Source organism: Colletotrichum fructicola (assembly GCF_000319635.2).
Source record: "Colletotrichum fructicola Nara gc5 chromosome Unknown KSG_Nara_v1_contig01, whole genome shotgun sequence".
Classification (NCBI taxonomy): Eukaryota; Fungi; Ascomycota; class Sordariomycetes; order Glomerellales; family Glomerellaceae; genus Colletotrichum; species Colletotrichum fructicola.
In genome coordinates this window covers 4,251,027-4,266,686 of record NW_027094051.1, presented here as the reverse complement: position 1 = coordinate 4,266,686, position 15,660 = coordinate 4,251,027, and the positions used below count along the sequence as shown (strand labels likewise).

Genomic DNA, 15,660 nt, shown 5'->3' with positions numbered 1-15,660 from the left:
GGTTCTTTTCGTTCTCTCCCGCACGATGCAAAAAGACAGCGCGGGGTGAATCGGGGAAAAGCTACAGCGTGTGGGGGAGAAGAGTTCGGGCGGTGAACCCCAGCTGCGGTCCACTAAGGTATTAGGTAGTTTACGCAGTGGATGAGGTAGTACCTCGGGTGCTGCGGACATGGCTTCCCAGTGTGTCTGTTTACGTAGCATTGCTCGCAGCGGTCTGCTGTCCAAGTCCTTGGGAATGTAGATCACCAGTTCAGCCTGCAATCTTACTCAAGTAGAATTGTTAATTTCATGACTCGGGATGTGCAAAGCTGTGAATCTGGACGGGATCATGCCGCTTGTTCGGCGCTCCTCGACCCCCCCTCGGTCTAGCTCCTCCGATAGACTGGGTCCGCAAGAACCCCAACCGGCCCCAGTATCAACGCCGTCTACTGCATACTGCGTCCCTTATCCCTTGCCAACCCGGATAATGTAAACCTCTCCATCTATTAAAGTCGCCAGACGTCGTCATCGGATCTTGGCCCTGCTCAATTACCCGTCAGCTCGCAAAATTCGGCCCCAGCCGCCATCCTCTTTCCTTACCTCCATGCTCTCTGTCCCTGCCCGCAACCCTCGGTTTCGGCCTCCTCACATGATGGCGCAGGCGCATTCGATGCCTGCATCCTGCTTGTTGGGACCCGTGCCAAATTTGATGCCGTTGGTAATCTTCTTAATCATCCGAATCTGGTTGCGGTCGTAGAGTCCGAGGAGGTCATGTTTGGGGCACGGCCGCAGGTTGGCGAGCTGCATTCGCAGAGGCTTTTTCGCGATGCCACTTCCGAACTGGCCGCATGTCGTGTAGCCCATTCCGGGTCCGCAGGAGACTGCAATCTCACCCCAGATGCACTTGCACTCGACGTGCTTGTAGATGAAAACTTCGCACATTCTTCTTGCGTAGGTTCGCTGTCTAGGAACGTGGTGCATCAGCCTGGGTAGGTGGGTTTTTCAAGGTTGCGCTTGGTTTGGATACAAAGTGCCCCGTCAGCTATATGAGCGAGGTGAGAAAGGTCTAGCTACACCGTGGCAGTGAATGGCAGGAGCCGATCTTGAAGCCTCCTCCAGCCTTTCCGGACGAATCGCCGCAACCGAGTGACTTTTTAGCTCTAACTTGGAAGCACAAGATATACGCAGCCGTGCACATGATGTCATATGGAATAAATGTTTCACGAAGTTGCGGTTATTTCCTACTCATTCTGACAATACAACTGCTCCCACGGAAGGTTGGTCGGTGCCAGAGCACCCCAACAGCCGGGTGCTTCCAGAGCCCAGCTTACTGAGGTGACTGGGTCAATGAGGCATCCATATCACGGAGAGTGCTGCTCTCCCCGGTGCCAAAGTTCTTATCCGAGTAGTCATCAGATCCCACCATGCGTGTCAACAGACTCTCGATTCTGGATGTCGTCTGCTCCAGCGCCTCCAGCCTGCTGTTAACGTCGTGCATGTCTTCGCTGCCCGTGAAGGATCCTCGCAGCTTCGACGAGACCCCTGGAAACATCGAGTCTCTCCTAAGAGGCGACTTTTTGCGCATCGTGTCATTCGTGATCGTCCTCGTGAATTGGCGTCGGATCATGTGGTGCGTAAAGTCGTCGTCCACAGCGATTTCCTCTTCCACGGAGTCGGGGGGCGGCAGGTCAAACACGGCTCTTATGTCGCGATGGGCCGTTATGCGCCACTTCTCCCAGAACCATTGCTTGACCCTGGGGTACAGTGTCAAGGCCCCGCCGCCCTTGGTCTTCTCCGGCGGCGGGGGAGGCCACAAGATTCGGCGTTCTGCCACAGCGATGATGAGTAGCAGCGGGAGGTTGACCAGTCTGACGCTCGCTACGTGTATCTTATGAAACCATCGCGGGCCGAGGACGAATTTCAACGGAAGCAGAAGAAATACGGCCAAGATGTTGAAAGGAGGCTGGTAGGCGAAAATAGCATCGCCCTTCACTCCCTCCAACGTTAACACAGCTTTCCGAAACTGAATTTCTGCTGTTGCGTTCTTGACGATTGTGCTGAAGGTGTTGGAAAGCATCGATACGAGAATCGTGAGGAAGAGAGTGTTTCCCAAAAACGCAAATGCTACCATCAAGACTGGACCCAACAGGGGGTGAAAGTCGGCCTATGTCGTGAGTCAATCGATGTGGTCCGGAGCACGTCAGTAAACTTACCGATCGCGATATGCCGGTGCCGTCGAGCCCGAACCAGATCCACAACATCCACTTGCCAATCAGACTACCCCGAGTATGTCAGTATACATATTGATACAGCGTTGGTAAGGCTGGCTTACACAGGAGCATGCTCGCCTTCTCCAGGCGGGCCCTCGCCGAGCCATAGAAGTGACAGGAGAAAGCCTCCAAAACACCAAGCTGATAAGAATGTCAAGAGAACAAAGTCCGACATCATGGAGCGTAGAGAAAGGAAGACAAGGTTGTCTGAAAGCAGGTTAAAAGCAAGCCGCGGCACTAGAACGGGGGCACCCATGGCTAGCACGTCGAGCGCCTGTTGCTTCGGCACCAGCTCGCCAGTACGGCCGCCATGGATACGAAGAACCGCATATATGGCGTAAAGACCGATGAAGCCCACGTCGAGGAAGGACCACAAGTTTTGGGTGTAAACGTGCCTGTCTGAAAGTCAGCAACAACATTCTGTTCCCATGGGTCGCCCACGTACCATCCGTGTTCCAAGATGGTCGCGAACTGGTCAAGAGACCATCCAAATGCAAAGACGGCGAAGCACCCCTCCAAAAGAGTGAAATGTTCGGGATTACGCTCAGCCATTACAGAAAGGTAGAGGGCGAGCAGAACCATAAACTGGAAGACCTCGAGAATGTTTCTTGTGCGAGGCACCAGCAGCCGATATTGGTCGAGCAGAGGCCCCTCTCGTGGATTGTACAGCGAGATAGGCTTCAGCTTGTAATGATCTGGAATGATGTCCATGAAGCTGGAAGGGGTGTAGACGATCCGGCCTTCGTAGATGGCATCGACGCTTGGGGGACGGATTAGACTCTTTCAAGGCCCGACGAGCAAAAGAATACTCACACTTTCTGACAAGGGGTGGCGCTGAGGAAGTGTTTACTCTCAGTCAAGATAGCAATTTCCAGCGATGGCAGCATGCGATTGTAAGACCGATAAGTCTCAGTCGAGGCTGCCTCGCGAATCCCAGCCGGAGCATTCTGAAAGGGTTCGAATCCGGCGACCAAAATGTGCGATAGCAAGACGAGACCCTCTGGGCCGTCATTGTCCTCGCTGAAGCGTCTCAAGATACGCGTTGCCACGAGCTCACACAGCGTTGCACGACTGTAGTTGACATTTTGACGGCTGTTGAGGTGTGACTGCTCATGGAGAAACTGAGCGCGGTTGACAAGCAAGCAATAAACTGATGTCGAAACAAGTTAGCCAAGTCAAGGAAGGAAAGTGATGGCAGCCAAGGTGTGCCTTTCATCCCCTGAGAGGCATGTGAAGATGGCACGCGGAGACATCGAGCTGGACTCACCTATGGATATGTCATCAAGCTCGTAGAGTTTGTCAACTAGCGGACGGACAACGGCAATGTTGATTCTCACGTCGCGGAGCTGCTCCAAGCTGAGGTAGTCCTCAACAATGGATATGATGTCTCTCCTGATGCGGTGGATATTGGTGTACACAGGCAGATGATTGTGAGGGTTGGTCATGCAGCCATAGAGCGGTACTTGAAACTGAGAAGCATGACTAGGGCGGTTCCGTTGCAGAAGCGGCCGTTCTTCCGGAAGCTGAAGACGCGTCCGGCGGCCACGGTCGGACATAGTAGTTTCTCGCTGATATGTGAACCCGGCGGCGAGGGTATGGTAGGCAAGGCGAGAATGCTCGGGGAACGGGATGTAACGCGCCTAGCCAGGGGTGCGGTGCAGCAAAGATATGCGTACGTAATGGTTGAAGCAAAGGATGTTTGACAGGTGAGGCCGGCGAGGACGGCGAGAAAACCAAGTCGGCCAGTCGCTTGGTCAGAGACACCGGACCGGGCCGGACCCAGGAGGTGGTAGACACTGAGTGGCAAGCAGGAGAAACCCCCACGCGGGTCGGCCGCAGTCCGAACGGTGTGGCTCGGGCTCCGAGATGGCTAGGTAACGAAGGGGTTTATGTCTGGCAAGGCATTCAGCAACGCAAGTGTTTCTGTCCGACAGTCTGGACTCTGCAGCAAGGGGACGATACGGTTGACGTTGCTGGTCGGCGGAGAACAATGTTGATATAGATGGAGGATGGAAGGATAGACGTGGGTACGCTTCGGCAGGACAGGGGGCGTCTCGTCTCCACGACCCCAGCGGGACGCTAAGAGATAGCACGCCTGCGTTTTTATTTGAATGCAAGCGCACGCTCGCGCGGGAGCCCGACAAGGTGGTCTGGGGTAGGCGATATGTCAGGCCAGGCGAGGTGAGGTAAAGACCAACAACGTAGGGAAGACTCTGTGCTTTGCATTCGTCAAGGGAAGGGAATGGATGAGCCTCAGACCTTGGCGCGAGGGAATGAGGAGTAAAGATGTCATGTGTTTGACGGCCCGAAATCAATTGAAGACTTGTAGGTTGGCTGATCTTCGCAGGGAACCTAAGAATAAGAACGCTTGGAACATTTTGTCTCTCTCATCGTCTGGTCTGGAGTTTCATGAATGACGACAAACGCTCAGCGCAATGCCACGCCACGCGAACCCCTGTCAAGTCCGGACTGTCTCGTCCTTTCCATCCTAGGCGTGCACCAGTTGCGGCCCAGCAGTGCGGTCTTGTGCTTTTGCCAAGGATTTTCTTTACTGCGGTACGTATTCCGTCCCCCCTCTCGACGATACAAGGTAACCGAACCGGCATTGGCTGACACTCCACGATACGAATGCCAATGCCAACTTTTCGTCCTGGCAGTTCAAGGCCACACGGCCTAAGAGGATGTCTGCCACAACTTTCTCGCTGCGACATGGCTCACCTTGCACCACACAGCCTGAAGCTCGACTTGCTGGTCCACAAGCTGAGTTGGCGGCTGCCCTGTGCTCCATCTCATCCTCTGTCGTGCTCCACTGCAGTACATGCTAGCTGGAAAGGGACGATCGAGATTAGAGCGCAGTATTACCTAAGGCGACCTTAACCTGCCCATACCAAAGGACCGCCGATGCTGAAGCGCCGCATACTGCGCCTATCTTGCGGTGAGCGACTGGCGGGGTTGCCCGACTTCACGTGTTGCCAGCTTGCCGCTCTCCATGGACATCCCCTGGCCAGATGCGGAGGCGACGTTGTCTTGCACATCGACAATTTTGCATTGCTTGATTGGGGAAATTGTACTTTTATCATTCAAGTTAGGTAGGTACGGTAAGCTACGAGTTTCATCATCGGTGCTCCCATCCATCCCTCGCGTCTTTCTTTCAGCGCCAGGCATGTCTCATCAATTTTTATCCCATCCCCCAAGGCATATTGAATGAAGGAATTAGGTTTCGGTTTTGGTATTCATGTCAGGAAAAACTGACCCAGCTTACAGCTGGACAGCCTTGCGGAAGTTGGTACCGGCGTAGACGGCGTTGCTGCCAAGCTCCTCCTCGATGCGGAGGATCTGGTTGAGCTTGGCAAGACGCTCGGAACGGGCAGGCGCACCGGTCTTGATCTGGCCAGCGCGGATACCGACGACGATGTCGGAGATGGTGACATCCTCAGTCTCACCGGAACGGTGAGAAACCATGACACCCCAGCCGTCGGCGTAGGAGTCCTTGGCGGCCTGGATGGACTCGGTCAGGGTTCCGATCTGGTTGACCTTGAGCAGGAGAGCGTTGGCGGACTTGAGCTCAATGGCCTTCTTGATGCGGAGGGGGTTGGTGACGGTCAAGTCATCACCGACAATCTGGATGTCCTGGGTCTTGTAGAAGTAGCTCCAGGCCTCCCAGTCGTCCTCGGCGAAGGGGTCCTCAATGCTGACGATGGGGTACTTCTTGCAGAGGTCCGAGTACAGAGCCGCGAGCTCCTCGTAGGTGATCCACTTGGTAGGGTCGCTCTCGGGGTTCTTGAAGTCCAGGTCGTACTTCTTGGCGTCCTCCTTGTAGAACTCAGAGGAGGCAACGTCCATGGCAATGTTCATCTTGCCAGTGTAGCCAGCCTTCTCAATGGCATCGGTGATGAGGTCAAGAGCCTCCTGGGCAGTCTGGATATCGGGGGCAACACCACCCTCGTCACCGACGTTGCCGGCGGACTGGCCGTACTTCTTCTTGGCCAGGCTCTTGAGCTGCTGGTAAACCTCGGCACCCTGGCGCATGGCCTCGGAGAAGGAGGGAGCGTCACTGGGCAGTACATGTCAGCCGGAGATCACATCCTCGCCTGTTCAGAGCTCTCAAGTTAAACTTACGAGGGGACGATCATGAACTCCTGGAAGGCCAGACGGCCACCAGCGTGGGAGCCTCCGTTGAGGACGTTCATGAAGGGAACGGGCAGGACGAAAGGCTTCTTGGTTCCGGCCAGGTCGGAGACATGGGCGTACAGAGGGACACCCTAGAGACGGTCAGACGAGGCAAAGCACACGATATTATGACGAGACCAACCTTCTCAGCAGCACCAGCCTTGGCAACAGCCAGGGAGACACCGAGGATGGCGTTGGCGCCGAGCTTGGTCTTGTTGGGGGTTCCGTCGAGGTCGATGAGGAACTTGTCGACCTTGGTCTGGTCCTTGACATCAAGGTTCTCCTTGATCAGGGCGGGGGCAATGATGCTGTTGACGTTGTCGACGGCCTTGGTGACACCCTTGCCACCCCACTTGGTCTTGTCACCATCGCGGAGCTCGCAAGCCTCGTGCTGGCCTGTTTAATGGATACCATCAGCCTTTGATCACTTCCATCTCTTCTTGGGGTATGATGAACCGGGGGAGGGAAAACGGCGGGGACGACGACGTACCAGTGGAAGCACCGGAAGGGACGATGGCACGGTGAAGGCCGGTCTCGGTGACGACGTCAACCTCGACGGTGGGGTTGCCACGAGAGTCGTAGACGTAGCGAGCGTGGATCTTGGTGATGGCCATGGTGATGATATGTGTAGTGTGTGATTCCTAGCGGAAGGAGAGGAGAGATGTTAGTCGATAGTTTGGGGGGAGGAGAAGGCTTTATATTGCAGGGAGCAGGAAAAAGACAAGTGGGTGAGTCAACAAATGGCAATGATAGGACCGATTCGGGGAAATTGCTAAGCTTGCGAGTGCTCCTTGACCGGACAAAACAATTGCCTCAGGGTGGGATGGCATGGTGGGGTGATTTTCTCGCAAGCTTCACGGCCAACGGCATACAGCTTTGACATGGCGGGGCAGCTGGTTTGATAGAGGGGGCTTGGACGTGGATGGAACACGACTTACTTGGGTGATTTTAGGATGAAGAAGCCGCGAACTGTACCTCAGCAATTGAGTTGGTGTGCAAAAATGAGGCTGCAGTGATGGAGGAGAGGGATGGTTGTGCCAAAGCAGTCGAGGGGAAGGGGACGAAGGTGGCAGAGGAGTGTTCAGTGTTTTGGAGGGGTCTTTCCCTTCCCACCCCACCTTGCCTACCTGAGGTGAGGTGAGCCCAGAGCGTGTAGGTATTCCCTGTCCAGCCCAGCCCCGGTCAGGTCAGGGTGCAGTCCATCCGGTAGGTAGAAAGGTAGGTACTGTAGGTACCTGCAAAGAGGTATCATGCCTTACCTACCTGAGGTACACCACCTCCTCAGCCCGGGGCTGCATTGTTGCTCGCACCTTCTTTTTGGTGGGTATCTCGACATCGTCCAATTGCTCGTTGGCAGCCGGACCCTAGAGAAGGCGGGGCATCGGCCCTGTTAAAGCGCTACATGGGTCTGGAGCTCCAAACAGGCCAAGAACGACCACAAAACAGCTTCGTTTCATGGTACCATTCTTAGCACCACCACCCAGCAAACACGACGACTGCCACGACTTCTTTGGTGAGGGCCGCTCCTCAACAAACCGCGCATTAGAAATTGCTGCCCTGCCAATGCGACCAGACACGTTTCCGCTGTTGTCTCTCGCCATTGGGTCCTCATCTATTTTCGTCCCCAGCCACAGATCCAGCTTCAAAATCTCGCTTCACCCGTGCGTCTCCATGTCAAAAATCCTCGGTTCCGAACAGTGGCAGAAAGCTTTTGCCATTGGGTGTCTTGTCGATTGACACCTTTATGTCAGAACCATCGTCTGATTGGCCGCCCACACCAACGTCGTCTGCACAACGGCTTTGCAACCGTCCATTGTCGGGTGTCCAGTGGGCTCAATCTGGGCCTGATGCGTAAAAGCGCGTCTTCGACAATCTCCAGGTCCCGATTCCCGATCTTCAAGACGTCTTTTCCCCGGACCCCGGTCCAACGACGAGATGCTCATTGGCAATTCCCATCAGTGAATGGTCGTTTTACTCCACAAAACGCCTGGGACGCGCTGGCCGTCATGGATTATCCCGAGGATGTTGCTCGGAATAGCCAGGTGCTAATGCGGTTCTTCCCGATCATGGATCCCGACCCCGTCACCCCGTCCGGTAATGCCGGGGTAAGACATCTGTAGGCAAGTCATAGTATGGGAATTGGTACTTTTGACCTCTTTCTTTGAAGCCCAAGTGGGATGACGTTTGTTTTCTGTCCCGGGGAAGTGGTCCTTGGCGTGGGGAGTGGACGTCAGTCGTGTTTCCTCTTGGACTAACACCACCAACATGACTTCCTTTACCCGCGACTCGGCCGTCCTTTCGACCGAGCCGAAACTGATAGACAAAAACACACAGCATAAATGCGTTTGCATCTGCGAACAGCCTTACAATCTACAGTTCAGTATTTTGAACGCTGGCCCCGTTCTTTAGGGTCCGCCAATGCTGCATTCATACGCACTGTTTGTCCTGTGGATGCACGATATCTGGGGAACACCTCTCAGCTGAACCGGGATGGTGGCTATCCAGCCTAGATTTCCCGTCTTTGGACCGAATCACCGGCAGAAATTCGTCCATCTCCCAGATGTACCACTGTCTGATAAAATGGTGTGACCGAGATTCTCCGGACTCACAGCCTACCCAGCCCATCTGCAAGCCCCGATTCCAACCATATCGCAACGCCTTTTGCCGGCGCACGATGGTCACAACTGTACAAACACAGCCCAACACAAACACTGCTTGCATGATACTTTCAGGCATGGACATGCAAAGTATCGTTGCTTCGGGCAGCCATCCAAAGTTAGCACGCGCACGCCTAGCACCGCTGGCTCAACGCGCAGAAGTGGTCACTAGCATTGGTCGTAGAATGCCTGGTGCACTCGTTTCCGGCATGCCCACTGGGACAGAGGCAAAGTTAATGATACCTTTGGGGGCCTCCAGGTTGTGAAGGTGGGCAGCGGAGTTACTCGCTGGACACCAATTCTTCAAGTGTTTGGTTGTCTGGTACATGTTTATCCTTGTGGATGTTTTCCCACGCCAATGGCCGCATGTGGTCATTTCCTGGATTTCGCCCGGGCGACTTTCCGAACGGCGCCGTGGGTTCGGACATGGAAAACGTCACGGGAGGACCAGGGCAGAATCCGGGAGGATGGACGCTCGGAACGGCTGTGGGCCGGATCGGGTGGACGCGGCTTGGCGTGGAGCTCGGGCGGAGCAGAGAGCAGCACGGGTCGGTGACCTGAGGCAGAAGGTGGGGAGTCTTGGATTTGCGCATCCGGGCGAGCAGCGCGGCCTGCATCGGCGCATCCCCATGGCTGAGACTGGAGCCTCTGGAAGCTTTCTATCCCCCTTCCCCTCTCTGGAATTGGACCCCGCGTTACATGTACCTTCCTTAGACGTGCATAGCTTACCTTACCTCAGGTAGCTGGGTGCCCGAACTGACCGCTTTCGTTCTTTTGTTGCTCTGGCCCCCGCCCCCTCCTTCATGGCTTTCCGTTTCGTAACCAAACGTACGGTCGATTTGACATCACGCATCACATCGACCAGACGGCCACTTGCGCGCATGTGGGTTCTCCAGCTGGATTGCTCACCGGCAGCATACACCGCAGCAGGTATTCATTGGCTAACAACGAGCAATACAGACCATACCAGTTGAGAACATATAGTGCATTCTCAGCGCAACAAACCTCCACCTCCCGAGCTACCCCTCCCAAACGAAACGTTCGACTCCAAAATCCCCAGCGCCTCGCCGCCACACGACACTGCTCATTCAAACGAAATATGTGCAGGCACGGAGAAGCTGCCGGCGCAGGCACGCTGAACTACCCCAGAGAGCAGCTGCCCACCAACGTCGTCCCGCGCCACTATGATCTAACCCTCGAGCCCAACTTTGAGACGCTCAAATTCGACGGTCACGTCAAGATCGACTTTGACGTTGCCGAAGACTCAAACACCGTGTCCCTGAATACTCTCGACATTGAAGTCAAGCATGCCGCCCTGTCTCTGTCGGCCGAAGGCCAGCAAAAGAGCCTCAGCGACCCGGTCATCACCTACGACGAGCCCAGGCAGACCCACACCTTCGAGTTCAAGGACCGTCTCACAAAGGGCGCCAAGGGTACTCTCGAAATCAAGTTCGTTGGTGAACTGAACGACAAGATGGCTGGCTTCTACCGCTCATACTACCCCAAGCCTGACGGCTCCAAGGGCATTCTAGCTACCAGTCAGATGGAACCTACCGATGCTCGTCGGGCATTCCCCTGCTTTGACGAACCTGCGCTCAAGGCAGAGTTTACCGTCACCCTTGTTGCCGACAAGAACCTGACGTGCCTGTCCAACATGGACGTTGCCGAAGAGAAGGAGCTGCCCGCGGGAAAGAAGGCCGTTCGCTTCAACAAGTCCCCCGTCATGTCGACCTACCTCGTTGCCTTCATCGTCGGAGAACTCAACTACATTGAGAACAATGACTTCCGGGTGCCTCTTCGAGTCTACGCGCCTCCCTCCGAGGATATTGAGCGAGGACGCTACGCGCTGGAGATTGGTGTCAAGGCTTTGGAGTTTTACGAGAAGGCGTTCGGTCTCCCCTACCCCTTGCCGAAACTCGACCAAGTTGCCATTCCCGACTTTGCCGCTGGAGCCATGGAAAACTGGGGTCTCGTTACCTACCGTACTGTCGAGGTCCTTTTCGATGACAAGACGAGCGGTGCCGCAGCCAAAGAGCGTGTCTCAACCGTCATCACCCATGAGATTGCTCACCAGTGGTTCGGAAATATTGTATCTCCCGATTGGTGGCACGCTTTGTGGCTGAACGAGGGATTCGCAGAGTTTGCATCTCGCTACTCTCTGAACGCTTTCTTCCCTGAGTGGAAGCTCAAGGAGTCTTTCGTCAGGGAGGATCTTCAAGCGGCCCTTGGCCTCGATGGCCTCAGGAGCAGCCACCCCATCGAAGTTCCCGTCCACAAGGCCGAGGAGATTAATGAAATTTTTGACAGCATCAGCTACGCCAAGGGCTCCTGCGTCGTTCACATGATTTCAGCCTTCCTGGGCGAGGATGTCTTCATGGAGGGCGTCCGTAAGTATCTCAAGCGACACGCGTGGGGAAATGCCACGACAAACGACCTGTGGCAAGCTCTCAGTGAAGCCAGCGGCAAGGATGTCGGTTCCATCATGAACATCTGGACCCAGAATGTTGGTTACCCTGTCGTTTCCGTTACCGAGACGGGCAACTCGATCAGCGTGGAGCAGCACCGTTTCCTAACTACCGGAGATGTCAAGCCCGAGGAGGACAAGGTCCTCTATCCCATTTCTCTCAATGTCCGCACCAAGGGCGGTGTCGACAAGGACTTGATGCTCACGACCCGCGACGCCAAATTCGAGGTCGCGGACGCCGACTTCTTCAAGATTAACGCCGACTCCACCGGATTCTACCGCACAAAGTACGGCATTGACAGACTCGAGAAGCTTGGCAATGCTGCTGAGCTTCTCTCCGTCCAAGACAGAGTTGGCATCGTGGCTGACACCAGTGCGCTGGCTACTTCGGGTTACCAGAAGACGTCTTCTTGCCTGGGTCTGTTCAAGGCTCTGAGCAACGCCGGCGAGGCAGAGTACCTGGTTTGGGACCAGATTCTCACTCGCCTTGGGTCCATCAAGATGGCATGGATCGAGGATGAGGAGGTTGTCGACAAGTTGACCGAGTTCCAGCGCAACATTGTCAGCGGCATGGCCCACAAGCTAGGCTGGAAGTTTTCCAGCGCTGACGGCCACGTCGAGCAACAGTACAAGGCCCTCATGTTTGGTGCGGCCGGTATGGCCGGCGACGAGAAGGTTCTTGCCGCGGCGCGGGAGATGTTTGAGAAGTTTGCGGCTGGAGACAGAACCGCCATTCACCCGAACATCAGAAGCTCCGCGTTCTCCATCGTGCTGAAGTATGGTGGCGAGAAGGAGGTGAGTTTCTTGTCCTTTTCTTGCGATTCATCAACTGACCAAAATGCTGTAGTACGATGCCGTACTCAAGTACTACGAGACCGCTGAGACGAGCGACGAACGCAACAGCGCCCTGCGCACGTTGGGACAGGCTCGTGACCCTAAGCTCAGACAACGTACTTTGGATATGCTGCTGAGCGGCAAGATCCGCGACCAGGATGTGTACATCCCCATCGGCAGCCTGCGGTCTAGCAAGAGTGGCATCGAGGCTCTGTTCGACTGGATGCAGACGAGGTGGGACGAGATCTACACCAAGTTCCCTGCCCAGTCTTCCATGATCGGTAGTATCGTTAGCTACTGCACCAGTGGCCTCACAAAGCAAGAGCAGCTGGACCAAGTCGACAAGTTCTTTGCCGCAAAGGACAAGAAGGGTTACGTTCGAGCGCTGTCGCAGTCTACCGATTCCATCAAGGCCAAGATTGCATGGACCGCCCGTGACACGGAGGATTTGCGCAAGTTCTTGGGTATCTAGGGTTGAAGACGCCGTGCTATGAGCGGTTTAAGTGTTATAAAGGTCATGCCGCACAGCTGTTCAGAGACAGCCAAATAACCAAAATAATGAATTCGTGTAATTGTTGGGATTCCCAGCCGTGCGACCCAATTGCTCGATGCCTAGTAGGGACACGAACAGTGCAGCCCTGGTCGTAGTTGCTCACTGTCCAATCTCGAGCAGAGAGCGCTGTAGTCATGATGTTCTTCACCGTTGTGGACTACACTCAACCAAAACCCAAGGTCGGCGGTGGGCCCCATACAGGCTTTGCGTCAGAGGGGCTTGTACCCAGTGCGCAAGACACAAATCTCTGGTGTGCACCAAATGACTCCCTCTCACAGACATCCATTCGTCACAACACTCGTCAACCTGGTTGAATACTCGGAGCGGCCGCTGTCAGATTCGCTGCAGGACCGTCCAACTGCTTCATTCCCACCATGGCAGCCCCTCGCCTAGCTTCCTCGTGGCAAGTCCGCGCCGAGGCCGGCGAGCCCTTCGCCGTGATCCGCGTCCGCGACCTGCAGGGCACCATCCAGGCCGGGACCGACGCCTGGGGCCGCGAGAACAAGTCGCAGCCGGTCCGCGTGTCGGCGGAGCTGTCCATGGCTAGCCCTTTTGACGCCGCGTCCTCCTCGGACCGTGTCAGCGACGACACAGTGCATTACGGCTTGCTCGCCAAGGCCATCCTCTCTAGTCTTGAGGGTATCAACAAGAAGGCACAATCAGCCGGCAAGCCCTCACATATTCGCCTCCGGGACGCAGTTGGTCAGATCTGGGCCGATCTGACCGGCCTCTCTCTCGATGGACAGTGTGTCCCTGCCGAGGAGGGAAGCGTTGGTTTCTTGCGGGATAGGCTCTCGCTGGTTCGGTTCATGAACCTGAACGTCACGATGCCCAAGGCGTCTCTCCTCGGGAGCGCTGTTAGTCTGTCAGCGTCCGCCGTCTTCAGTCCCCAAGGGGGCCCGTCACCGGTCGATGTACGCAGCTCTTGCCTTCGCCTTCACGATCTGCGGGTGCCCACTCTTATTGGTGTAAACGACAATGAGAGACTCGCAAGGCAGATTCTTGCGGCGGACGTGGAGATTGAGCAGTTTGACGTGTCCGAAGACGTGTACGTCGGCATTGAGTCTATTGTTGTAAAGGTCAGTCTATCTCTTCTCTCTTGTATTTCTAATCCCTGGTCGTTTTAAACATTCTCCTATGCCCGTCTGCAGAATGATAGCCTAACATTATCCGGGGCAAAGACGCTATCAGACTCGTCCTTTGAGACTCTCGAGGCCCTTGGCCCCGCCATCACACAGAGCATCCGCAAGAATATCAAAGGCGTTGTCGCGTCCTCTGCCTCGCAGGCACCGGGCTGGGTTATCAAAGTGGTGATGGAAAAGCCGACGGCCATTACAATGGCCGAGGCCTCGCGCGTCGAGTACAGAGAGCTCGTCAGTGCCCGCGCATAGCAAAACGAACCTTTCCCCACCGAGATCTTTGTTCCCTCGTTTTGTGCTCTCTGAACGTAATAATGCTGAAAATGACGGCGATACCGTGTTTGCTCGCCGCCGTTGCGGATCGTGAACCTTGCTCTAATGCCCATCTCCTCACCACGCACGAAACTTTTCGCACTGCGGAACATCTCCGTTGGTGATGTCCTTGATGAATTCGGCATCCGGGTCGAAGAGCATAACGTGGAAATGCTCGACCGCATGGACGGACTTGAGACTTCTCCAATTCTTGAACCAGATGACCTGATAAAGTGATTAGCCATCCGAGACTCACCCGGGCCACATACGAAGCACTCACCGAATCAGGCTTCGTCCTCGACCGGAAGGTCCTGTCCACGTAGGCCTCAATCTCACCCCTCGCCACCTCGGTCAAATCACCCGTCGCCAGATCCTCTTCCAGCTCGAACTTGGTCCAGACAACGAGGTGCACAATCCGTTCGTCAATGCCGTACGGCCAATCATTCACCAAAATTTTCAGATCCTTGTCGAGCTCAAACGGCTTCCCCTGGGACACCAACGGCTCCTCCCACCCCAGACGGCGCCTCAGCACGAAGTTCATGACGCTGCCGTGTTCTTGGATCAGCTGGTGGATGAAGAGCCGGTACCGGCGCAGCTCCGAGGGCACCCGCTGGAACAGGTCCAGCCGGTTCGTGGCGACGAAGCGCCGCACGGTCTCCCACGACTGCGGGACGTACTCGGCGTCCGGCGTGCTGAGGATCCCCACGTCCTTGGCGGAGAGATTGCGAAGGCCCTCTGGGCACTCTTCGGTCCGGTGCTCCGGCGGCACATTGACCTGCCAGTACGGCAGGGCCGGCGACTTGTAGAGGCTACCCATTTCTCGTTCGCTACTGGTTCGCGGGTGTTGCGGAGAGAGAGGATCGATTGGGCTGGGGCTAGTGTGCAGACGAGGTGGAGTTGACAAGGTAGAGAGGGATTTGGTGTGTTCTCGAGCATAAAAGAGATCCCGAGTTAAGAAGGGGGACCAATAGGTCGGTGTCCTCCTGGTTGCAGGGTGATCCACGGTTGTCAAAGAATGGAAGAAACGGCGAATGAAGGTCTCACACCCAGCATTAGCCGGTGGGACCTGATCAGGTCTTTGTTCGAGGCTTAATATATCATCCAGTCTCCCCCCCCCCGTCGGCGAATCCGGACCAAAACTTACAAGTTAGAACAGGGCCTCTTCTCAACACAAAAACGCATGAGATTGTAAATGCTGCGGCGCGGAAACCGGCAGACCCCCCAAGTCATGCAATATTACCCGCCTTCGCAGGTCCGGGACAGGGACCCGTCATGCAGTCGC

The 15,660-nt window shown here is 55.5% G+C and overlaps 6 protein-coding genes across 6 annotated transcripts; 2 read left to right on the top strand and 4 right to left on the bottom strand.

The window, feature by feature from the left end:
* Positions 1-485: 485 nt before the first annotated feature.
* CGGC5_v001196 (uncharacterized protein) lies at positions 486-921 on the bottom strand (the record flags this gene model as incomplete). Its single annotated transcript, XM_032030086.2, has 3 exons — positions 486-520; positions 580-596; positions 629-921. The coding sequence occupies 3 exons, from the start codon at positions 919-921 to the stop codon at positions 486-488; spliced, it is 345 nt and encodes a 114-aa protein (XP_031890468.2).
* A 385-nt stretch (positions 922-1,306) lies between these two features.
* On the bottom strand, positions 1,307-3,805 carry CGGC5_v001195 (Calcium channel YVC1; the record flags this gene model as incomplete). Its single annotated transcript, XM_032030085.1, has 6 exons — positions 1,307-2,143; positions 2,193-2,256; positions 2,312-2,644; positions 2,695-3,009; positions 3,063-3,399; positions 3,517-3,805. The coding sequence occupies 6 exons, from the start codon at positions 3,803-3,805 to the stop codon at positions 1,307-1,309; spliced, it is 2,175 nt and encodes a 724-aa protein (XP_031890471.1).
* A 1,702-nt stretch (positions 3,806-5,507) lies between these two features.
* On the bottom strand, positions 5,508-7,717 carry emp-7 (Enolase; the record flags this gene model as incomplete). Its single annotated transcript, XM_032030084.1, has 6 exons — positions 5,508-6,303; positions 6,369-6,511; positions 6,562-6,815; positions 6,910-7,060; positions 7,358-7,388; positions 7,683-7,717. The coding sequence occupies 6 exons, from the start codon at positions 7,715-7,717 to the stop codon at positions 5,508-5,510; spliced, it is 1,410 nt and encodes a 469-aa protein (XP_031890470.1).
* Positions 7,718-9,879: 2,162 nt separating this feature from the next.
* On the top strand, positions 9,880-12,846 carry CGGC5_v001193 (Aminopeptidase 2; the record flags this gene model as incomplete). The annotated part of the gene is made up of 3 exons (XM_032030082.1): positions 9,880-9,959; positions 10,037-12,335; positions 12,388-12,846. 3 exons carry the CDS (start codon positions 9,880-9,882, stop codon positions 12,844-12,846), a joined length of 2,838 nt encoding a protein of 945 aa, XP_031890641.1.
* Positions 12,847-13,301: 455 nt separating this feature from the next.
* On the top strand, positions 13,302-14,318 carry CGGC5_v001192 (uncharacterized protein; the record flags this gene model as incomplete). The annotated part of the gene is made up of 2 exons (XM_032030081.1): positions 13,302-14,006; positions 14,109-14,318. The coding sequence occupies 2 exons, from the start codon at positions 13,302-13,304 to the stop codon at positions 14,316-14,318; spliced, it is 915 nt and encodes a 304-aa protein (XP_031890642.1).
* A 138-nt stretch (positions 14,319-14,456) lies between these two features.
* GIG1-0 (N-acetylglucosamine-induced protein 1) lies at positions 14,457-15,195 on the bottom strand (the record flags this gene model as incomplete). The annotated part of the gene is made up of 2 exons (XM_032030080.1): positions 14,457-14,603; positions 14,659-15,195. 2 exons carry the CDS (start codon positions 15,193-15,195, stop codon positions 14,457-14,459), a joined length of 684 nt encoding a protein of 227 aa, XP_031890637.1.
* Positions 15,196-15,660: the final 465 nt, after the last annotated feature.